Source organism: Euleptes europaea, chromosome 2 (genome assembly GCF_029931775.1).
Source record: "Euleptes europaea isolate rEulEur1 chromosome 2, rEulEur1.hap1, whole genome shotgun sequence".
NCBI classification, from domain to species: Eukaryota; Metazoa; Chordata; class Lepidosauria; order Squamata; family Sphaerodactylidae; genus Euleptes; species Euleptes europaea.
In genome coordinates, this window is record NC_079313.1 from 15,891,588 (window position 1) to 15,913,068 (window position 21,481).

The 21,481-nt window shown below is 49.0% G+C and overlaps 1 protein-coding gene across 1 annotated transcript in view; it reads right to left on the reverse strand.

Annotated features, from left to right (window-relative positions):
* Window positions 1–4,957: 4,957 nt before the first annotated feature.
* The window catches only part of LOC130493995 (serine/threonine-protein kinase PLK2-like), a 33,481-nt gene continuing 16,957 nt past the window's right edge, over window positions 4,958–21,481 (reverse strand). The window contains exons 7-15 of the mRNA XM_056867626.1: window positions 20,269–20,467; window positions 17,371–17,509; window positions 15,527–15,606; window positions 12,050–12,146; window positions 10,923–11,003; window positions 9,684–9,846; window positions 7,496–7,625; window positions 6,112–6,222; window positions 4,958–5,143 (exon numbers count right to left, since the gene is read on the reverse strand). Of these exons, the coding sequence (XP_056723604.1) occupies window positions 4,958–5,143; window positions 6,112–6,222; window positions 7,496–7,625; window positions 9,684–9,846; window positions 10,923–11,003; window positions 12,050–12,146; window positions 15,527–15,606; window positions 17,371–17,509; window positions 20,269–20,467 (1,186 nt within the window). The remainder of the gene's footprint in view (window positions 5,144–6,111; window positions 6,223–7,495; window positions 7,626–9,683; window positions 9,847–10,922; window positions 11,004–12,049; window positions 12,147–15,526; window positions 15,607–17,370; window positions 17,510–20,268; window positions 20,468–21,481) is intronic.

Here is a 21,481-nt window from a genome sequence, read left to right on the forward strand (position 1 = left end):
CGGGCCACCCCGGGAGCCGGCTGGGACGCCACCGGCCAGCTGGGGGGCGGCGGCCCTCCCCCCAGCTGCAGGAGCCTGGCACGGAGCCAGCAGCCAGCTTGGGGGCGGGGGTCTCCGAACTGCACCGCCCAGCACCACGGGAGCCTGGCAGAGCCGGCGCGCCCCAGGAGCCGGCTTGGGGGCGGGGACCCTCCCCCTGGAGACCGGCACGGAGCCGCCGCACCCCGGGAGCACGGCACGGATGCCAACCCCCCTGCACAATGTAGGAAATTCACAACTATCTCCCCCCCACACCCCCAGTGACCCCTACTCCATGCCCAGAAGATGGCCAAGAGTTGGACCGGACCACCAGGGTCATCTAGTCCAACCCCCTGCACAATGTAGGAAATTCACAACTACCTCCCCCCACACCCCCAGTGACCCCTGCTCCATGCCCAGAAGATGGCCAAGAGTTGGACGGGACCACCAGGGTCATCTAGTCCAACCCCCTGCACAATGTAGGAAATTCACAACTACCGCCTTCCTCATCCCCAGTGACCTACTCCATGCCCAGAAGATGGCCAAGATGCTGGACTTTGGACATGACTGGCTTAAGGTCACAGAGGAACCAGGAAGAAGCGGGACTTCCACCCTGAAGGAAAAGGGCAGAGCGAGGTTAATTAGCATTTAATTTTAATTTTAAATGCTAATTTTAATTTTTAATTTCAATTTAATTTAATGTTTAATTTAATTGTAATGGTTCAAAGAATGTCAGGCAAAATGGTCGGCCCTCACGCATGTTCACTTCATCAAATCTGGCCCTCTATGAAAAAGGTTTGGACACCCCTGACTTAGAGTGTGTTCTCTTTTCCTTCAGACACATCTTCCCAGCTTGATGATCTGAACACCCCTGAATAATTCCAGACAGGTCACTGCATTTGTCCTTTGCTGCAAAAATGAGGAGTTTTGTGGCACATAGAAGACTTAAGAGGCTCAGACTCTAGTCAAAAGCGTGTTAACTTTTAAGGTGCCACAAGATGCCCCTTTCTTTTTGCTGCTGTTCAAGCCATTCCCATGCAACTGGTCATGAAGACTTGTGTCTCCCCTCTCTTCAACATCCAAGAATTTGCTTCCAGCACCTTGAGAAGTTTTGTGCAGAGTATCTTGCAGCTACCGGGGGGCTTAGTGGAGAACTGACGTCTTTTCGTATATAGCAAGGGTTTACAACCTCCGAGTGAAGGTGTAGATGTCCCGGAATGACAACTGAGTCCAGACTACAAAAGAACAGTTCGCCTGGGGGAAATGGCTGCTTTGTCGGGTGGAGTATATGGCATTATACCCCACTGAGGTCCCTTCCCTCTCCAAACCCTTTCCCAAACCAGAGCCAAGAACCCCATTAGCTACTCCGTGTGTGCATGCATTTATGCTTACAAAAAGCATTCTCTGGTACCTTAAAGCCAATAAGTAATTCCAGAAAGGCCTGTGTAAAAGTAGATCTCTTTGGTGCTTTTTGCGCAGATGGTGTATTAAGCATTCCGTGATTAATTGTGATTGCATAAATGAATGCCTGTTGAGAAGGTGCTGTGGGTCAGTTTGTAGAGCACCTGCTTGGCATGCAGAAGGTCCCAAGTTCAATCCCCGGCATCTCCATTTAAAGGGCCTAGGCAAGTAGGTGATGTGAAAGACCTGCCTGAGACCCCGGAGAGCCACTGCCGGTCTGAGTAGGCAGCTTCAATTTCTGGTGATTTTCAGATGTAGATTATCCTTCCTGCCCTTCATAGGTTTTAATTTATTTTTTAAAGATATGCGATGTTATGAATTCAGAGTGTATGTCTTCAGCTGGCAAGTGCTTTTCTTTGTAATCACTCCCAGATGAAGAGAATTTGGTCCTCTTGATTCTTGGCTTCTGTTACTAGTTGATCTTTCCTAATAAATCAGCTTTGGTAGGATTCCCTGCCTGCTGAGTCTGTTTATGGGATTATCATGGGACTAGAGCTCACATTAAGATACTAGTGAGGTTCAATTGTCCATTGCATGGCATATATAGATAATCAAAAGACAGATAGCTCAGGGTACCATGGGAACCCCCCTCCCTGGAGCGATCTGGAGGTTCCCACAGAAGAAAGTCAAAACACCTAGGAAGAGGAATAATAAGTTGGCCTTGGCTGGCATCTGGCTCAACCACAGCATACCATGCTCAGGCTAGTGCCTGACACATTGTACCAAAACGCTTGGGGACCACTGCTTGAAAGGGGATTAAGGTACATTCACAGAGAGGGCCATCGATAGTCATTTGTCATGCCAGCCAGTGTGATATAGTAGATAGTGTGTTGGATGAGATGATGGTAGAAAATGCTGTCAAGTCACCTCTGACTTATGGCGATCCTGTAGGGTTTTTGAGGCAAGAGACATTCAGAGGTGGTTTTGCCATTGCCTGCCTCCGTGTCATGCCCCTGGTATTCCTTGGAGATCCACCATCCAAATACTTACCAGGGTCGACCCTGCTTAGCTTCTGAGATCTGACGAGATCAGGCTAGCCTGGGCCATCCAGGCCAGGGCTCAGGATCTGGGAAACCCAGGTTCAAATCCACAGTCTGCCATAGAAGCTTGCTGGGTGACCTTGGGCCGGTAGCTCTCCCTCAGCCTAACATACCACACAGGTTTGTTTTAAGGCTAAAACGGGAAGGGAAGAACTATGTATGCTGTCCTCAGTTCCTTTGATGGGGTCAAATATACACCAAACAAACAAACAAACAAACAAACAAACAAACAAATGGAACCTTCATGCTCAGGGGCAGTCTACCTCTAAGTGCAAAGTGGTGTGCCACAGAGGGTGGTGGTCTTCCTGTCTTGCCTGTAGACCTCTGGCTGGCCACTTTGGGCAGCCAGAATTCTGGACTGGGCAGCCCTTTGGTCTGCTGGGTCCGATTGAGAGCCAGCGTGGTGAAGGTTAAGAGAAGTGGTTTGGAGCAGTGGACTCTGATCTGGAGAACCGAGTTCAATTCCCCACTCCTTCACATGAGCTGCAGAGGCTAATCTGGTGAACTGGGTTTGATTCCCCACTCCTAGACACGAAGCCAGCTGGGTGATCTTGGGCTAGTCACAGCTCTGTCAGCCCCACCTACCTCATAAGGTGTCTGTTGTGGGGAGGGGAAGGGAAGGTGATTGTAAGCTGGTTTGAGTCTCCCTTAAGTGGTAGAGAAAGTCGGCATATAAAAACCAACTCTTCTTCTTAACCTGTAAGCCCAGGAGCCTCGCCGGAGCAACCCGCACAAAGAGAAACATACAAGCGAGCTGAATCCGATGCCTCTCCAGCTCGCTCTTTCCTTAACTCACCATTGACAAAGCAGAGATGGCTAATGTAAGTGGTAGAGGAGCCGTGGCTCAGTGGAAGAGCCTCTGCTTGGCGTGCAGAAGGTCCCAGGTTCAATCCCCGGCATCTCCAGTGAAAGGGACTAGGCAAGTAGGTGATGTGAAAGACCTCTGCCTGAGACCCTGGAGAGCCGCTGCCTGTCTGAGTAGGCAGTACTGACTTTGATGGACCAAGGGTCTGATTCAGTAGAAGGCAGCTTCATGTGTTCATATCCCTTTAATTACAAACCACATTAGTATCGTACAATCAAGAGAGCAACAGCGTTGCGACGGGTGGTGTGGGAAGGTCTACCCTAAGCCAGCCTGGGTCCTGCTCCGCATAACAGCTGGTTATGAGCCAGAATCCCGTTCTGCCCACACCTCGCTGGAAACCCAGCTGCCAGGAACATCCTTCTTCTAAAACTCACGCATTTCTCCTTCCTCATGCTTGTCGTGAAACTCCCCACCCCAAATATTTATTTCCTTTTGACTCGGCCAGCAACCAGCACTGTACCAGTAGAACTAACCTCAAGCCACATTCTGCTTCCTTCTTCCATTCTGCAATGTTCCTTTCCCCCTCAGCTGAAGAAAAACATCCTCCACTTCCATCAACCCCCCTCCCCAGAACAGACACTTTATTCCTATGATCTCTCCCCCTCCACCTTTCCAAACTGACCTCAATTCACACATGAGAATCTATCACCCCTCCATAAAGCTTCTCTTCTTTGTAACTGTGTTGATGGGGGGGGATTAAGGCTGCCCTCTCCTAAAGCCTTTGTTCAGGAGTATTTTGCTTTGCTTTGCACTGAACACCTTCTGCCCGTAATCTTGAAGTCCAGGAGTGAAGACCTTGGTGGCAATGGCACAGTCCCTGCTTCTTTGCACGCACAAGATCTCAGCTTCAGTCCCCGGCATTTCAGTTAAAAATATATCAGGGTTTTCCCCCCAGGACCTGCTACCTCTCTTTGCCCCAGCCCTTGGGGAGCTCCTGTCAGTCAGAGTAGACCAAATAGAGGCCTTTTATGATGCGCTGTGTGAAGAAATGCTTCCTTTATATGTTTTGAATCTCTCACCCTCCAGCTTCAGCAGATGACCCCGCGTTCTGGTATTATGAGAAAGGGAGAAAAGCTTCTCCTTGTCCACTCTCTCCATACCATGGATAATTTTATAGACCTCTATATTGTCTCCCCTTAACCACCTTCTTTCCCAAGCTTTCTCACTCCTCTTTCCCTCCTCTTTCCAGCCACAGGGATCTTGCCCAGATGTTGAGGTCATTCCTGTGGCATGCTTAACCATCACCATACATATTTGCCGCTCTGCAACACATTCCCCATCACTGACCACATCCATCGACTCTCAAATAGCATTCTGGAGAGATTCCTGTTCCAAATATTTCTTCAAATATTCCTGTCCCAAATATTCCTGTCCCAAATATTCCTGTCCCAAATAAACCTCATTGCCAATCTTCTCCTCTCTTGGGAGGGAAAAAAAAGGTGCTGCGGAAGAGTGAAGAATCTATCCCATGAGCTGGCAAGCCATCCCAGGTGCGGGAGAATCTCGCAGGTGGATCTTCACATTCCTGCATCTGTTTCCGGCAGCCAGGGGTGGGAGCACGGGGTGGGGGGCGCTACAGGCAGTGTAACATGCGCAGGGCATACTCCATCCGCTCTCGGAAAGGCAGCGTCCACCCTTCCTGCACCAGGGTGTCCAGGGGGAAGGTGGTACTCCGGCGCTGGCGGTCTATGAACGTCAAGAGATGCTCTCCAGCTTGCTGACTGAGGACGATCTTTGTGCGGTCGTGGTAGAAGTTAACCTGGGTGGGAGAAACCCCAAAGGATCAGTGAGAGAAAGGTCGGCTGGTGGAAAGCAGTTGGGTGTGAACAGGCCACGGGTACAAGAGTACACCCCCTGAATCTTTTTTGCAGCAAGGAAAACCCAGCCTGATGTAGTGGATGGTGTATGGTGTAGTGCATGGTATAGTGCATGGTGTAGTGGTTAAGAGAGGCAGACTCTAATCCGGAGAACCGGGTTTGATTCCCCACTCCTCAAGGAGAAGGAGAAGGAGAAGAGTTGGTTTTTATATGCCGACTTTCTCTACCACTTGAGGGAGAATCAAACTGGCTTACAATCACTGAGAGAGTTCAAAGAGGGCTGTGACTAGCCCAAGGTCACCCAGCTGGCTTCGAGTGTAGGAGTGGGGAAACAAATCCAGTTCACCAGATTAGCCTCCGTCGCTCATGTGGAGGAGTGGGGAAATCAAACCCGGTTCTCCAGATCAGAGTCCACGGCTCCATACCACCACTCTTAATCACTAAACCACATTGGCTCTCAAGCCTGCTGGGTGACCTGGGGCCAGTCACAGTTCTCTCCGAACTATCTCAGCTCAAGTGGAGGTAGGCAATGGCAAACCACCTCTGAACGTCTCTTGCCTGGAAAACCCTACGGGGTCACCATAAGTCAGTGGCACTTTCCTCCACCACAGCACACACACACACACACACACACACACAAACCCAACTCTGGCCAGGCTGTTTGAGTGCTCCAAGCTGTAATGACTCCACAACACCCAGTACTAAAGCAGAACAGAATAGGGTTGCCAGGTCTCTCTTTGCCACCAGTGTGAGGTTTGGGGGGCCTTAGGAGGATGGGGTTTGGGGATGGGAGGTACTTCAATGCCATAGAGTCCAATTGCCAAAGCGGCCATTTTCTCCAGGTGAACTGATCTCTATTGGCTGGAGCTGACAACCGTAGCTCTGGGGACCCACAAACCTGGTAACTTACCTGCAGGATCCCATTACTGAAAAGCATCAGCAGGGCTTCGTCGGATTTTGCGAAATGCAGGAGGGAAACATCGCCTGCGGAGCATGCTGGATCTGCCGGCTGGTGCCCACCCTGCAGAGAAGCAAAGGGTCAATGCCCCGGCATAGACGGCAAGGACATGCGGCTGCAGGGCCCAGAGGAACCCCCCAGGACTGCCTCCTTCCTATCAAGCTTGCCTGATGCTGCCCTGAACCCAACCAACAGGGCCAGAGGGGAATATCCCCAGCCAGGAATGTGGGCTCTGAACTAGGGCTTTTTAGTCGCCTTGGGCAGCAGCTTTAGGAAGTTTCAGCTCTCCTTCCTCTGCGCACTCTCCGAGTCCACGAGATCCCCTGGCAATGAGTTCCAAAGAGCCTTTCCCTGACTCGAGAGGCTGCAACATTTCTTTCTTTAAAAAAACCGAATTACTGTTTATTGAGGCACTACGTGTTAACATGCTACAAATGCCCTAATGAAATCCATACATTAAAAACAAATCAATGGTAAAAGGCCAGGGAAGGGGGGGGAACACCCCCAATGTTAAAACAGTTTGGGGAGGGGCTGTGGCTCAGTGGTAGAGCATCTGCTTGGCATGCAGAAGGTGCCAGGTTCAGTCCCAGGCATCTCCAGTTAAAGGGTCTAGGCAGGTAGGTGATGTGAAAGACACCCGCCTGAGACCCTGGAGAGCCATAGGGAGGGGCTGTGGCTCAGTGGCAGAGCATCTGCTTGGCATGCAGAAGGTTCCAGGTTCAATCCCTGGCATCTCCAGTTAAAGAGGCTAGGCAGGTAGGTGATGTGAAAGAGCTCTGCCTGAGACCCTGGAGAGCCGCTACTGGTCTGAGTAGACAATACTGACTTTGATGGACCAAGGGTCTGATTTAGTATAAGGCAGCTTCATATGTTCATATGTTTATGGGGAGGGGCCATGGCTCAGTGGTAGAGCATCTGCTTGGCATGCACAAGGTCCCAGGTTCAATCCCCAGCATCTCCAGTTAAAGGGACTAGGCAAGTAGGTGATGTGAAAGACCTCTGCCTGAAACCCTGGAGAGCCGCTGTCTGTCTGAGCAGACAATACTGACTTTGATGGACCCAGGGTCTGATTCAGTATAAGGCAGCTTCATGTGTTCATGGTTACATAAAAATAGCATGGAATACATGAACAGAAATTATATGAACAGAAAATACATAAACTTCTACTCAGGCAGTGTGACCAGTACTCAGTAGAGGATAGGGTGGACGGCAAAAAGATTACTACCTTGAATTATATGGCAAAATAATTCAAATTTCTAAGACTGCTAAATTTTGATCGAAGAGAAGTCTGAGACAAAGCTCTTCCCCTCCTCCAGTTGCCCCCCTCCTTCCTCACCTCCATCAGCCGCTGCTGCATGTATTGAGTAAAGAAATGAAGGATGCCCATTTTCGTGGTCAGGGACGGGGGCAACTCCTTCCGTGGAAAGGAAACTGTCTCTTGGGCTTCTGAGCAGTAACAGACGTTCCTGAGGTGGAGCAAGAGGAAGCGCTGCAAAATTACAGGGCTGGGATGGAGCAGAAGCCCCAACACCTCTAGGGGAGCAGCCCCACACTCTGAAGCTAAGCCCCCCGTCGTACAAACCGCCAGTAATTCAGAAGTGACTTGACTAGGGTTGCCAAATCCCTCTTCACCACCAGTGGCAGGTTTTGGGGCGGAGCCTGAGGAGGGCGGGGTTTGGAGAGAGGAGGGACTTCAATGCCATAGAGTCCAATTGCCAAAGCAGCCATTTTCTCCAGGGGAACTGATCTCTATCGGCTGGAGATCAGTTGTAATAGCAGGAGATCTCCCGCTAGTACCTGGAGGTTGGCAACCCTAGACTTGATGGCCCTTAACACACACATGCATCTTGTCGTCCCGAAGCCATTTTTAATCCTAAACTAAAAGGTTTCAGTCTCTCCAGCCTTATTTTAAAGGAAAGGTGTGCCTGCCCCCAGACATCTTTTCCCCAGCTCTGCAATATATTCTTTGGCCATTTATGCATGGCTGTTTCCTCGTAGTCACCCCGCTGACTTCTTCGGGGCTTTGCTTTGATTATGCATGCATTTCCCGGCCATCAGAGGTCGCCTCGCTCTCCCCGCAGGTTTTCTGGATGCTGGCTAAACCCGAATCCAGAAATCATGGGCAAAACGTGTGGAAACGCGGGTGGGGGGGAGAGCGAGCCAACCTCTGATCGTCGGGAAATGCATGCATAATCAAAGCAAAGCCCCGAAGAAGTGGGCAGGGTGACCGCAAGCAAACAGCCATGCGTAAATGGCCTTGATGAGATAAGACGGCCAGACCTGCACACAGGATTTCAGATTGTGGTGGGAGAGGCTGTTTGGGGCCGTAGGCATTTTGGGGCCTTTGCTTGTAACTATTTATATTAATACATGACCTTTGGCGATGAGGGTAGGGAAGGACTTTAGAAGAGCCCTGCTGTGGCGGACCGAGAGGAATCCACCTAGACCAGCCTCCTGTTTCCGACAGTGGACAGCCCAGATGTCCCAAGCAAGACCTGAAGGCTACAGCCGTCCCACCAGCTCCACTGCACGAAGGGTTGCCAACCTCCGGACAGAAAGAGCTTGAAAGATTGAGCTACAAACTATACACTATAACAAAATAATTACATTTATTGCAAGGTGTACACTGTAAATAGGATTGCCAACCTCCAGGTATTAGTGGGAGATCTCCTGCTGTTACAACTGATCTCCAGCTGACAGAGATCAGTTCACCTGGAGAAAATGGCCACTCTGCCAATTGGACTCTATGGCATTGAAGTCCCTCCCCTCACCAAACCCTGCCCTCCTCAGGCTCCGCCCCCAAAACCTCCCGCCGATGACGAAGAGGGTCCTGGCAACCCTAACTATAAAATTGTTAAAAACACAGGGCCTGGAATACAGGCTTCATATAAAAATATCAGTTCCCCTGGAGGAAATGGCAGCTTTGGAGGGGAGACCGGGCGAAACCGCACGGTCGCTTTAGCCTCCTTTATTCCCTGTTTCAGCCAGGATTCAGCCAGGATCGAACACATGTGTTTTCGCCGAACTGCAATCCTGGCTAAATCCTGGCTGAAACAGGAAATAAAGGCTAAAGCGCCTGTGCATTTTTATATCTCTGCTGAGCTGCGCCCCTCCCCAAACTCTGAAATCCCCAGGCACCATCTAGCCTTTGATGGCTAGTAGCTGTGGACAGACCTCGCCTCCTCCTATGGCTGTATCTAATCCCCTTTAATAAGGACACGGTTCAAACAAAAGATCCATTTAGTCCAGATTCCTGCTATCCATAGTGGCCACTCAGATGCTTACAGGAAGCCCACGAGCAAATATGGAAGGCAACAGCCCCTCCCTCAATTTTTGCCCCCTAGCAACTGGTATTCAGAGGTAGACTGCCTCTGAAGCTGTGAGTTCCATTCATTTATCAAGGCAAACCACAACTGATAGGCTTCTCCTCCTCCATGAATTTTCTGTTACCAACACTGCCATTAAACAGCCTTGCACAAGCACCCCAAAACAGAGCGGTGCGGGGTGAGGGAGAAGATACCCACTGGCGCCGAGGGCAGAGTGCGATATGCGTTCCATCCGCAAGGAGCACCCCGGTTGACCTGTCAGTCAGCAGGTAACCAAAGCCATACTTGTTGGAATAATCCACCCATTTGGTGACCATCCAAACGGGACCCGTCCGTCGCTGATTCTCTGGGTTCTGCGCAGCTGCAAGAACAGAGAGGTATGAGATTTGCAGACGATACTAAATTGGGAGGGGTAGCAAATACGATAGAAGACAGAGCCAGGATACAGGATGATCTTGACAGGCTGGAGAATTGGGCTGAAAACAATAAAATGCACTTCAACAGAGATAAATGTAAAGTTCTGCATTTAGGTAGGAAAAAATCAGATGCATAATTATAGGATGGGGGAGACTTGTCTGAGCAGTAGTGTGTGCAAAAAGGATCTTGGGGTCTTAGTAGACCAAACACTGAATATGAGTCAGCAGTGTGATGCGGTAGTAAAAAAGGCAAATGGGATCTTGGGCTGCATCAACAGAAGTATAGTGTCCAGATCACGGAAGTGATGGTATCGCTTTACTCTGCTCTGGTTAGACCTCACCTAGAGTACTGCGTTCAGTTCTGGGCACCGCAATTTAAGAAGGATGTAGACAAGCTGGAGGTGTCCAGAGGAGGGCAGAGAGGTATGAGATGGTTGCTTGACCCTCAGAATACAGTTGCCAGTAGGGTTGCCAGGTCCCTCTTCAGGAGGTTTTTGGGGTGGAGCCTGAGAAGGGTGGAGTTTGGGGAGAGGAGGGACTTCAATGCCATAGAGTCCAATTGCCAAAGCGGCTATTTTCTCCAGGTGAACTGATCTCTGTTGGCTGGGGATCAGCTGAAATAACAGGAGATCTCCAGCTAGTAGCTGGAGGATGGCAACCCTAGCAGCCAGCTCCGGGTTGGGAAATACCTGGAGATTTTGGGGGCGGAGCCTGATTAGGGCAGGGTTTGCAGAGAGGAGGGACTTCACTGCCATAGAGTCTAATGCCCAAAGCGGCCATTTTCTCCAGGTGAACTGATTGCTATTGGCTGGAGATCAGTTGTAATCTCCAGCCACCACCTGGAGGTTGGCAACCCTACCTCAGAAAGACCCCACAAACCCTAGAGATCAGTAGGAAACCAGTTCCTGTCCTACTGCAGGCAGTGAAAAGCCCAAAGAAGGCAGAGAGGGGCCTGCAAGACCCCAGACCAGGGTCAAGGCCTGTTGTCTCAAAAGGGAGCCAAAGCAGACTTCAGCCTTACCCAGGGGGATCATCTTCAGACAAGTCCTCAGCACTCGATCGACTGTGTCCAGAGCACCACCCTGGCTCCACTCAGCATCTCCTGAAGGGTAAAAAATGGGGGTGGATGACACGCCATGGAGAAAACCCTGAGATCTAGGCCAGAGTTCCTGATTTCCTTCTCAGTTCCCTTCATGCCCTCTTGAGTTGGACATCTTTTGGGTACAAATCCATCACAACATGGCAACCCTCCTTAGAGAGCAAGAGAACATAGGGGCCAGGTCTGGTCAAAGGTTTGTCAAACCCAAACCATAGAGAATCGTCTGTGTGAAAAGACCCAGATTCAAAAACAAAAGCTGTGATATCCTATTATATAGGTTTCAAGTGACATTGGAGACATTCATGTGTTAAAGCAGGGGCGTCGAACTCAATTGTTACAAGGGCCGGATATGACATAAATGTCACTTGGTTGGGCCGGGCAATGCTTCGCCAGCCCAGATGGAGAGTGGGTGGCGGTGGCTCGCAGGCCAGATAAAAGCCCTCCAAGGGCCGGATCCAGCCTGCGGCCCTTATGTTTGACATCCTTGCTCGAAAAGGTAGCTTGAATTTGAGCGCAGAACAACCTCCTCTGCTTCTACCATACGTCAAGGGTCCCTCTGCCAAACCAAAGACTGGTACATAGGGTTGCCAGGTCCCTCTTCCCTACCAGCGGGAGGTTTTTGGGGCAGAGCCCGAGGAGGGCAGGGTTTGGGGAGGGGAGGGACTTCACTGCCATAGAGTCCAACTGCCAAAGCGGCCCTTTTTCTCCAGGGGAACGGATCTCTATCGGCTGGAGATCAGTTGTAATAGCAGGAGAGCTCCACAGCTAGTCCCTGGAGGTTAATCTATTAGTGAGCTACCAACTTAACGTCACATAATACAATATTCTACAGTGTTGTGACCTCTTCCTGTTTCAGCGTTGACCCCGGTCCCTCCCACCGTTGGGGGCCACCTTTTCCCCTGGCTCTGCCCCAGCGCCTTTAACAGCAACCTGACCCACAGAATTCCCCCCACACACACCTATCACTTCATTCCAAGAGAACCTCCCCCCAGCTTCTCCGCCGCCCGCCCCCTGACCCCCCAATGGCTTCCTGGGCCTCGTCCACTCACCCTGGTCTTCAGCACAGTTCAAGGATCCCTTCATGAGCAAATGAACAGGGAAGCTGCTGGGGTCCTCCAGGAGGTTTACGTCCCTCTTTTCTGCTTCCTGGGTTAGGCGGAGGGAGCAGGGCAACAGAGGAGCCGTCTGTGAATCCGGTAGCCCAAAGGGAACAAAACCCCTACATCCCCCTACAACACTGGTTCCCAACCGGGGGTCCGTGGACCCCCAGGGGTCCACGAGAACTAAATTAAGGTCCGCGAAACAAAGTTATAAACCCATAATAAATTAATATTTTCAATTAAAAGTTATCTATTATTAAAATATGTATTCAAATATTATTCTAAGTTTAATGTTTAACTAACAGGTATGATTAAAGTTTATTTTCCAATTCTCAGAATTTTTATTTTGAACCTTGGGGTCCCTGCACCGAACAAAAAAGTCCTAGTGGTCCCTGGTCAAAAAAAGGTTGGGAACCACTGCCCTACAAGCACCAGGTGGCTCATATGAGAACGGTAGACCAGGGCTTCTTACACTTTTTCCACTCGTGGCCCCTTTCCGCCCAAGAAATTTTTATGCGATCCCGGGTATATAGGTATATAAAACAGGCATACAAATGAAACATTTACTAATAATAAATCATACCTCATAAAGAAATTTATTTTAAAACAATTCTTTGGTACACATATAATTTTACCATTTGTTAAAGACGAAAGCAGATTTGCATACTGTTGTCAAATTTCCCCCGACCCCCACAATCAGTTATGCGACCCCATATGGCAGGGATGGGGAACATCAGGCCCGGGGGCCGTTTAAGGCCCCCAAAATCATTTGGTCTGGCTTTTCGTGGGTCCTGGCAGATCTCTAGCTCAGAAGGATCTAAGACTGGTGATCCGCACCCTCCCGCGGACAGGAATAGCCTCTATTCAAGGCGGATGTGAGTTTGTTTTGCCGAGAAAAGGAACCTTTTCTCCCTTGCAGAAGAATCGTTAGCTATGGAGCTGCTAGGACCACCCAAGAAACTGTGTTAACCCTTTCCCACCCGGGCCATGGAGAAATGTATTGGTCAGCTAATTTTTAAGTTGATAATTTTGTATGGCCCGCGAATGATGTTATGAATATCCAAATGGCCCTTGGCGGGAAAAAGGTTCCCCACCCCTGCCATATGGGGTTGCGACGCACAGTTTAAGAAGCTTTACCCTAGACCAGTGGTTTCCAAAGTGGGCAGTACCACCTCCTGGGGGGCGGTGGGATTACCTAGGGAGGCACTAAGAGGCAAGGGGACAGCAGGGGGGTGCTAGAGGCGGGCCCCTTCAACTGCGTTGTTCACTAATTTACAATAGATCCAGCTATGGCACCATGCTGGCAAATTTGGTGGAAACTATCCGAATTCCCCCCACCCCCCGACTTTGAAGAGCTGGTACCACTGGATCAAGTTCATCAGTTTTGTTGAATAAATTTCAACTAATAAGTTTTAATTTGATTTTGAATAGGTGTGCAATTAATTGTCACTGTTTTGAAATTGTATTGTTATTTTCTTCTTTAGTGAGTCATGCAAACCCCTGTTTTGAATAATGCTTTGTATAGGATAGGGGCCAGGGGCGCTGGGATTGAGTTTGTGGAATTGAGGGGGCGGTGGCCCCAAACGTTTGGGAACCGCTGCCCTAGACAATGGATGGTGGTGGAAAGTGCCGTCGCGTCGCAGCCAACGTATGGCAACCCCGTAGGGCAGGGGGTGTCGAACTCAATTGTTACGAGGGCCGGATAAGACATAAATGTCACCTGGTCGGGTCAGGCCATGCCTCGCCAGCCCAGATCGAGGTGGAGGGTGTGAGTGGCTGCCTTGGCTGGCTCATGGGCCGGATAAGAGCTCTCAAGGGGCCCGTTGGCCTCATGTTTGACACCCCTGCTGTAGGGTTTTCAAGGCAAGAGAGGAACGGGTTTGCCATTGCCTGCCTTTGCATAGCAACGTGGACATCCTTGGTGGTCTCCCATCCAAGTACTAACCAGGGCCGACCCTGCTTAGCTTGCGAGATCTGAGGAGATCGGGCTAGCCTGGGCCATCCAGGTCAGGGCAGCGTAGGAGACTGCAAATCGAGCTGGAAAGGCTCTTAGTTGTCATGCTTCATAGCTGCTGGTACCAGAAGAAAGAAGCAGAAGAGAGCTCCACTGGGTCAGGCCAAAGTGTAGCCATCTAGCCTAGTATCTTGTTTCTGGCAGTAGGCAGCCAAGATGCTTCTGGGAGGCCCTCCAGCGGGGCCTAAAGACAGTGCCGCCACAAAAACACAGTGTTTGTTCCAGCATCTGGTATCTAAATATAGACTGCTTCTGGACATGGGGGCTCCAGTTGGCCACCATGACATGGACCCCAATTTTATAGATCGTTGTTATCTTACAGGCTGAAAGACAGACTCTTCCCCCCACTACTCGGCTAAACTTGGTGGGGGTCTCTCTGTGTAGTTTCACGAATTAGGTAAGGAAGGTGTTCGGGAAGATGTATGGGAACGGGGAAACGTGAGGATTTCATTCTTAAAAGTTTTACACATGCTGAATAATGCACTTTCAATCCACTTCAGCCATCGTCTGCAAGTGGATTTTGCCATATCACACAGGCCATTTATGCTTGGTAATTAGCAGCGCGTTCCAGGCTGAAGCGCCCCGCATATTTATTTTTTTAGTTTTTCACGCTGAACCGTCAGTCAGGAAGTGACTGCGAAGCCGGCACATACCTACTTTGCATTTCTTAAGAGCGCCTTTAATGCAACTTTTTGTGTTTGCTCCGCCCTCGCACTGAAGAATCCCTTCAAGGAAGCATGTGAAATGATAGCCTTACGTTAGCTATGCATACGGCGGTTGGCTAATGGAGTGAACAAAGGAGCAGGCGAGTGGGGGTGGTGGAATTTCTCCTTTTGCATGGGCACCGTGCATAAGGATTTTAAAGGTCGCGTTTTTAAAAAGAGCTTTGAGCGAACATCAAAATTGACCCTGCATAAAGGGCCATTGTCAAATGCAGTTGCAAAGTGCACTGGAAGTGGATTGAAAGTGTATTATTCTGGGTCTGTGTCGAAGCACCAAAACATTGCAGAAACTGTGAGAGAAGTAGGGCTGCCAGCCTCCAGGTGGGACCCGGGGATCCCCCAGAATTTCAGCTCATCTCCAGAGGACAGAGATCAGTTCTTCTGGAGAAAATGGATGCTTTGGAGGGGGGACTCTATGGCACTGTACCCCACTGAGGTCCCTGTCCTCCCCAGGCTCCATCCCCAAATCTCCAGGAGTTTCCCAACCTGGATCTGGCAACTCTACCCCCCCAATCCCCTGCCACTGGCCAGGAGGAACCTGGCAACCCTAGAGAGAAGCCTGCCCCCCATTTCTTATCCAAAACATATGATTGCAATACGTCACAATCGTTGAGGGGTTTCTTCCCAAACTCTCTGCTACAGCTCTGGATGCACTCTTGCTTTTCTCCACCCCCACCCCCACTCCCTTACCAGGCTGGGGTGCTCTTCCACCGGGCATTGCGGCAATCCTTGCAGGGGTCTCCCTTCTGCTTCCTGGAGGATGGGGCTCACTGGGTGGGGGAAGGCAGAGTGCAGCAACGGGTCAGCTTCTTGGCAAAGCAAGTGGGCTCTGTGCACACGTATTCAGTCGACACCTTGCCTTTGCACTAACTAAGGTCTTTTATACATGGCTGTTTCACTCCTGTCACCCCTCTGACGACTTTGGGGCCATTTTTGCATGGCAATTAGCAGTGTGTTCCAGGCTGAATCGCCCTGCATATATTTTTTTAAAATTTTACACGCTGAACCGTCGTTCCGGAAGTGACTGCAAAGCCGGCGCAGACCTGCTTCGCATTACTAAAGAGCCCATTTAACACGACCTTTGGTGTTTGCCATGAAAAATCCCCCTCAAGGAACCATACAAAATAACAGCGGTGCGTTAGCTATGCACATGCTAGTGCCTATGCAAACAGGAACGAAGAAGCAGGCAAATGGGGTGTGTGTGGAATTTCTCCTTTTGCGCTGTGACCGTGAATAGGCATTTTAAAGTCGCATTTTAAAAAAGAGCTGTGAGTGAGCATCAAAATTGACCATGCAAAAATGGCCTGGGTTTTTGTGTTGATTATGCATGCCGTTTTTGACCGTCAGAGGTCACCTCACCCTGCGTTTTTGCGCGTTTTACCCACGTTTTCAAATTCGAGATAAAACAGGCCCTGGAAACATGGGCAAAACGTGAGGAAACGCAGGAGGAGAGTGAGGCGACCTCTGACAGTTGGAAACAGCATGCATAATCAAGACAAAGACCCGAAGTCGTCGGAGAGGTGACGGCATGTGAAACAGCCATGCATAGAAGACCTAAGAGTCTCCAGAGTAGCTTACGTACAAGACATGGATTGACACACAGAAGGAAACTGAACTAAATCAACAGCTTTGATCTTACGAGTATACGAAAAATGATAATTTTAAAATTATATTTGGACAGCTTTCATCTGGCACCTGAAGAACAGGATCTCCACCCACCCCAATTATTTGCATAGATTTTTACTAGGAACAAATTAATAGTTTTAAATTAAATCTTTTTTTAAAAATTGCAGGTACAGAGCTCAATAAGAGGAAAGGTGGGGTAAGAAGTTAAGTCCACCTAGCCCAGTTGCCAGTGATGTTTAAGGTGAATTTTATTATTCCCAGGGCACATTTTCTTAAAACAGGGTAGTTACGCATTCACACATGCATGGACCAACAGGGGGTGCATTTAAGGCGGGGTTTGGTTTTGATTAGGGACACTGCGTTGGTGGAATATCCCATTCCCTCACCGTTTCTGCCTTGAAGAAATAGGCAGCCTCCCCATCCACAACAAAACGGACCAGAGACAACATTATTCATTTAAATAATGTGCACTGTTTCCACTGTCGTTCTTTGAATGCAGCGCATCAGGCTGTAACGCATGGTATTGTTAAAAACGTTTATGATGCAGAATCAAGCACAGGCCCACGTGAAAAACACTGATTTCATTTGACTCCTGATTTGCACTTTGGATTCATCCAGATCGGGTTCCCAAACATGCAGGCTGCTTTCCTTTCTCTGCACAGCTGCGGATTGTTGACCCTCCCCTACTCAGGACTTAAGGGATGATCAAAACAAAGCAAGGTTGCCCCTGAGCATGGGTTGAGTGCTTTTCAAGTTTTCTATACAGCTGGGATTCAGCAGAAGGTCTGTGCTATCCCCAAAGGCCCCCCTCCTCTTGTTTTGGAAACTATCGCCTGCTACAGTTCACTGGCCTCTCCCTCCTATTCTGGGCTCCTCCAGCTAATAATATTCAGGCTAAGAATACTCACCGGTTCTCAACTCTTGGCAGGGGGATCCCCGAAAGAAAATCTTGGCAGCCTTCTGGAAGAATTTGCTGAGAGGGTTGGGAAGAGTGAACATGGGTGCAGAATGACAAGCCCGAGAGGAGAGCCTGGAGGGAGTGAAACCCTGTTGGGGAGATAGAGGTCTTTTATGCATGGGCACTTTACTTTCTCCGCCATTCTGACTCGGTTTATCGTTGGGGTAATGCCTGAATTTTCTGTCCCTCAGAGATGACCTCATGCCTAGCCCTCGCAATGGCCAGGTTTTCCCGATCCTGTTGTAATGCAATTCTTTGATCTCCCCTGAGATCAGCCCGGGTCAAATCATCCCCATTTCCATTCATAAGCCAAAGCGCAGAGAAGGGAGCTGGGGGAGGGGTGACGTTTTTCTCACAGTAAGCACTACAGCCAGTTACAAAACAGCATTTTCAAGGGGCGGGGACTCAGACGCTTCTTGATGTCTGCTGGTGATTCTGCAGTAGTCTGGAAACCCCAGGACTTTCTCCAGGGCAAACAACAACATGGATAGCATTTTTAGGATTTGGGACAGAAAAGTGTGGGTCAAGAGAGCCTCTAACCCCAGGTAAAACTCCCATTCATAAAAGACCGGAAAAAGGGGGAGGGACCCTTTCCCTAAAACGAGTTCCAGGTTGCTGTGAAATGCTCAAGAACATGCCGGCTGCTAGAGGCGCAAAGGTCAGCTACGGAACGTGGACAAGTGGCACAGCTTCTGTTTCAAGGGAAATTTCATTTCGTCTTGGAAGAATCACTTTGGGTACTAATCAGGGGTGGAAGCAGGATAGAAATCAAATAAAAAGAAGCACAGAATTAAACAGGAGAGGAAAGGAAAGCAGGGCCTAGACTGAGGCCAGGAAGGTGGGTGAAGGATACTGAAATGCGTGTGAGCTAGGAAGCCATGGAGGAAAGAAGGAACGATTCACGTATGGGCAGTCGGAGAGCCACCTGGATGCCAGTGCCTTTTGCAGAAGCTGGTTTTCTCCACAGTTAAAAGCTAGAAACTTGCTTTCTGTCCCCTCTATTAAGTATTATGAAGATGAGGCCGTGCAAAGAGTATGTAACCAACTGGTAGATTTATTGGCAGAAATGGCTGCTAGCATGTGCCAAATCGAAGTGGCAAACGGCTCTTCTTCGGAGAATTCCAACATGTCTAGAATAGAAACCCGGGAGAACCAATGCACTTCACAAAATCACACAAGGTTGGAAGAGACCACAAGGGCCATCCACTCCAACCCCCTGCCATGCAGGATCCCTCAATCAAAGCACTCCCAACAGATGGCCATCCAACCTCTGCTTAAAGACCTCCAAAGACGGGGACTCCACACACCCTCGGAGGCAGCGCATTCCATCATCAAACCACCCTCACCGTCAGAAAGTTCTTCTTAATGTTTAGGTGGAATCGTTTTTCTCTTAGTTTAAATCCATTACTCTGTTTCCTAGTCTCTGAAGCAACAGAGAACAAGCTAGTTCCCTCATTAACATGGCATCCCTTCAAATATTTAAACATGGCTATCATGTCACCCCTTAACCTTCCTTTCTCCAGACTAAACAAACCCAGCTCCTTAAATCTCACCCATCCCTCTTCCCCAGAATTGCAAAAGATCAGCAATGCCTCTAAAGCAGTGCCTCTAAAGCTGTGCCCATCTGGGATTTACATGACCCCAGGCTTGCTTTATTTGGACTGGCAGTTGGCAGTTACCTATAAACTATAACAGGTTTTTTGGGGGGATTAGCATATCCCATTAATCTGGTTTAAATTAGGCTTTTATGTATTGCAACAAATGTATATGGGTAGATTGACTTTAGTAAACCACAGGGAGAGGGAGGGGGAGAAATCCATATAGTTGAGCCAAATACTTTGAATCACTGGGTTAGACGGGATCTGAAAGCTGTCTGATCCAGCCAAGATCTGCCTCAAAAGGCCACCCCTGGGTCAATCTTAGCAGCCTAGACCACGATGTGCCACTAGCAGAGAGAGCATGCAAGGAAGCTGTGGAGTGCAATGGGTAAATCACAGAAGGGTGACTTAAAATGCAAGAAACTACCAATCACTTATGCAAGTAAGCCATAACAAAGACTGTAAAGGGAGGCAAGACACACCACCTGGTCAGGCCAGTGTGGCACAGTGGTTAGAGGGCCAGCCTAGGAGACCGAAGTTCATATCCCCACTCTGTCACTGAGTGCATAGGCTGACTTTCAGTCAGTCATGCTCTCTCAGTCTGACCTCCCTCACAGGGCTGTTGTGCAGACACAAAGGGGAAGAGAGAGGCGCACATAGTGCCTGAACTCCTTGGTGGAAAGGTGGGATAAAAATGCATCATTGGGCCATTGCTTTTAATGGTGGGAAAGTCGGCCAGGCTCCTCCATAGAGAAACATAGCAAAGTTCGCAATAGAAAATCTAACCATGGGTTCTTCCCTATTTTTCTCTGGTTGGGGGTGACGCCTTCCAGACCCCATAAAACTGGACCCCCAGACCCAATCTTCACCAAACCTGGGGGTTCATGCAAGGAGAATCCTTTTGCATGAACTCTGCAAATTTGGGGGCTCTACCTAAAAAAAATGCCCCCAAGGTGCTTCACAAAATCCCCATAGGCGCGAATGCCCGAATTTTTTCGGGAAACCCAGAAATAAACCAAATTTCCATATTTATCGGTATGGGAATTCGGCTTATTTTGGGTTTACTGAAAAAAATTGGGCCCGATAAAAACCCGAACCCGAAATTTACCGATATTTTTTTTTGCTTTGACAGCAGTACTGTAGTTTACCTCTCTGTGCCATGGGGCGCATATCCTTAAACCCATTCCCATTCCAGCTTACCATGTGGGATCCAACAAGCTGATATGGCCACCATCACCCTGCCCCTGTACCTGGGTAAAAAAGACATGGTTGAGGGCTTCCTCCAGGCTAGGCCGGGCAGCTGGGTCAGGAGCCAGAAACTTCCCAATCAGCTCCCGGGCGGCGGGTGAGAGGTGACTGGGCATCGGATAGCGGCCCTCTCGGATACACTGATACATCTCCTGCTTGTGGGTAATCTCAAATGGGGAGCAACCGGTCAGGGCTGTGTACCTGGGGGTGGGGAGAAGACAGCCAGTCAGGGGTATTTCTGCTTGGATTATTGTGTGGCAGAGTGTGGTATTGCTGGAGTCCATCAAATGTGGACAGATCCTTTCAGCTGTGCACAGATTCTGAATTCACAGCATGGGCACTTGAAATGCTAAGGGAGGGGGAGGGATTTCGCTTTCTTGAATTCTACCTCCAGGACATCTGCCATACCCAGACTCCTGCCATGCTGATTTAGCAATGCTTCTATTTGCAGTCATAGACCATCAAACAAACTGAGTTTACATTACTGAATAATATAGAGTAAAACAAGTACAAAATACAATTAAAATATAAATGCTTAAAATGTAAAAAAATGCAGCGGTACATAGCTAGTTAATATCGAAGAGAACGAATGCTGTATATTATTAAAATTGGTATGCTTAATAATAGCAAAAGCTTGGTAAAATAAGTCTATCAGAAATAGGTCTACTCATTCTCAATTTCTTCGGCTACTGTATAGACTTAAGCGATCTTTGCCTTATTTTCATTGCTAACCAAACAAATCTGACCATGCTAGCAGAGAAGTTAGCTATTGTGTCTGATAGGAGGCGCGCTAGACATTGTTTTCTCAGAGATCTGGGGCAGTCCACTAATAATGAGATCAATGAACCTGTGTGGATATGATCATATAATTTACACTCAAATAGCACGTGTTCGGTGGTTTCAAAAGAATCCTGTTTGCATAAGCATCTACGTGCTTCTAATGGGCGTTTATTACCGTATATATCCCATCTATGAACTTGGAAGGCAGGGCGATATGCCGAAGAAGCATAAAGGCTCTGCGATATTCAGGATTTGTAATATTGGACAGATATAATGCTACTATTGGGAACTCTGTCTTACTGGACTATCTTCTGCTGGTGTGTGTGTGTATACAGACACACACACACACACACATATATATATATGCAAACTTTTGAGAGAGACAGAGTTCTTCAGCATGGTGGAGAGAAAAGACCCTAAATCAGCTAGTTATAG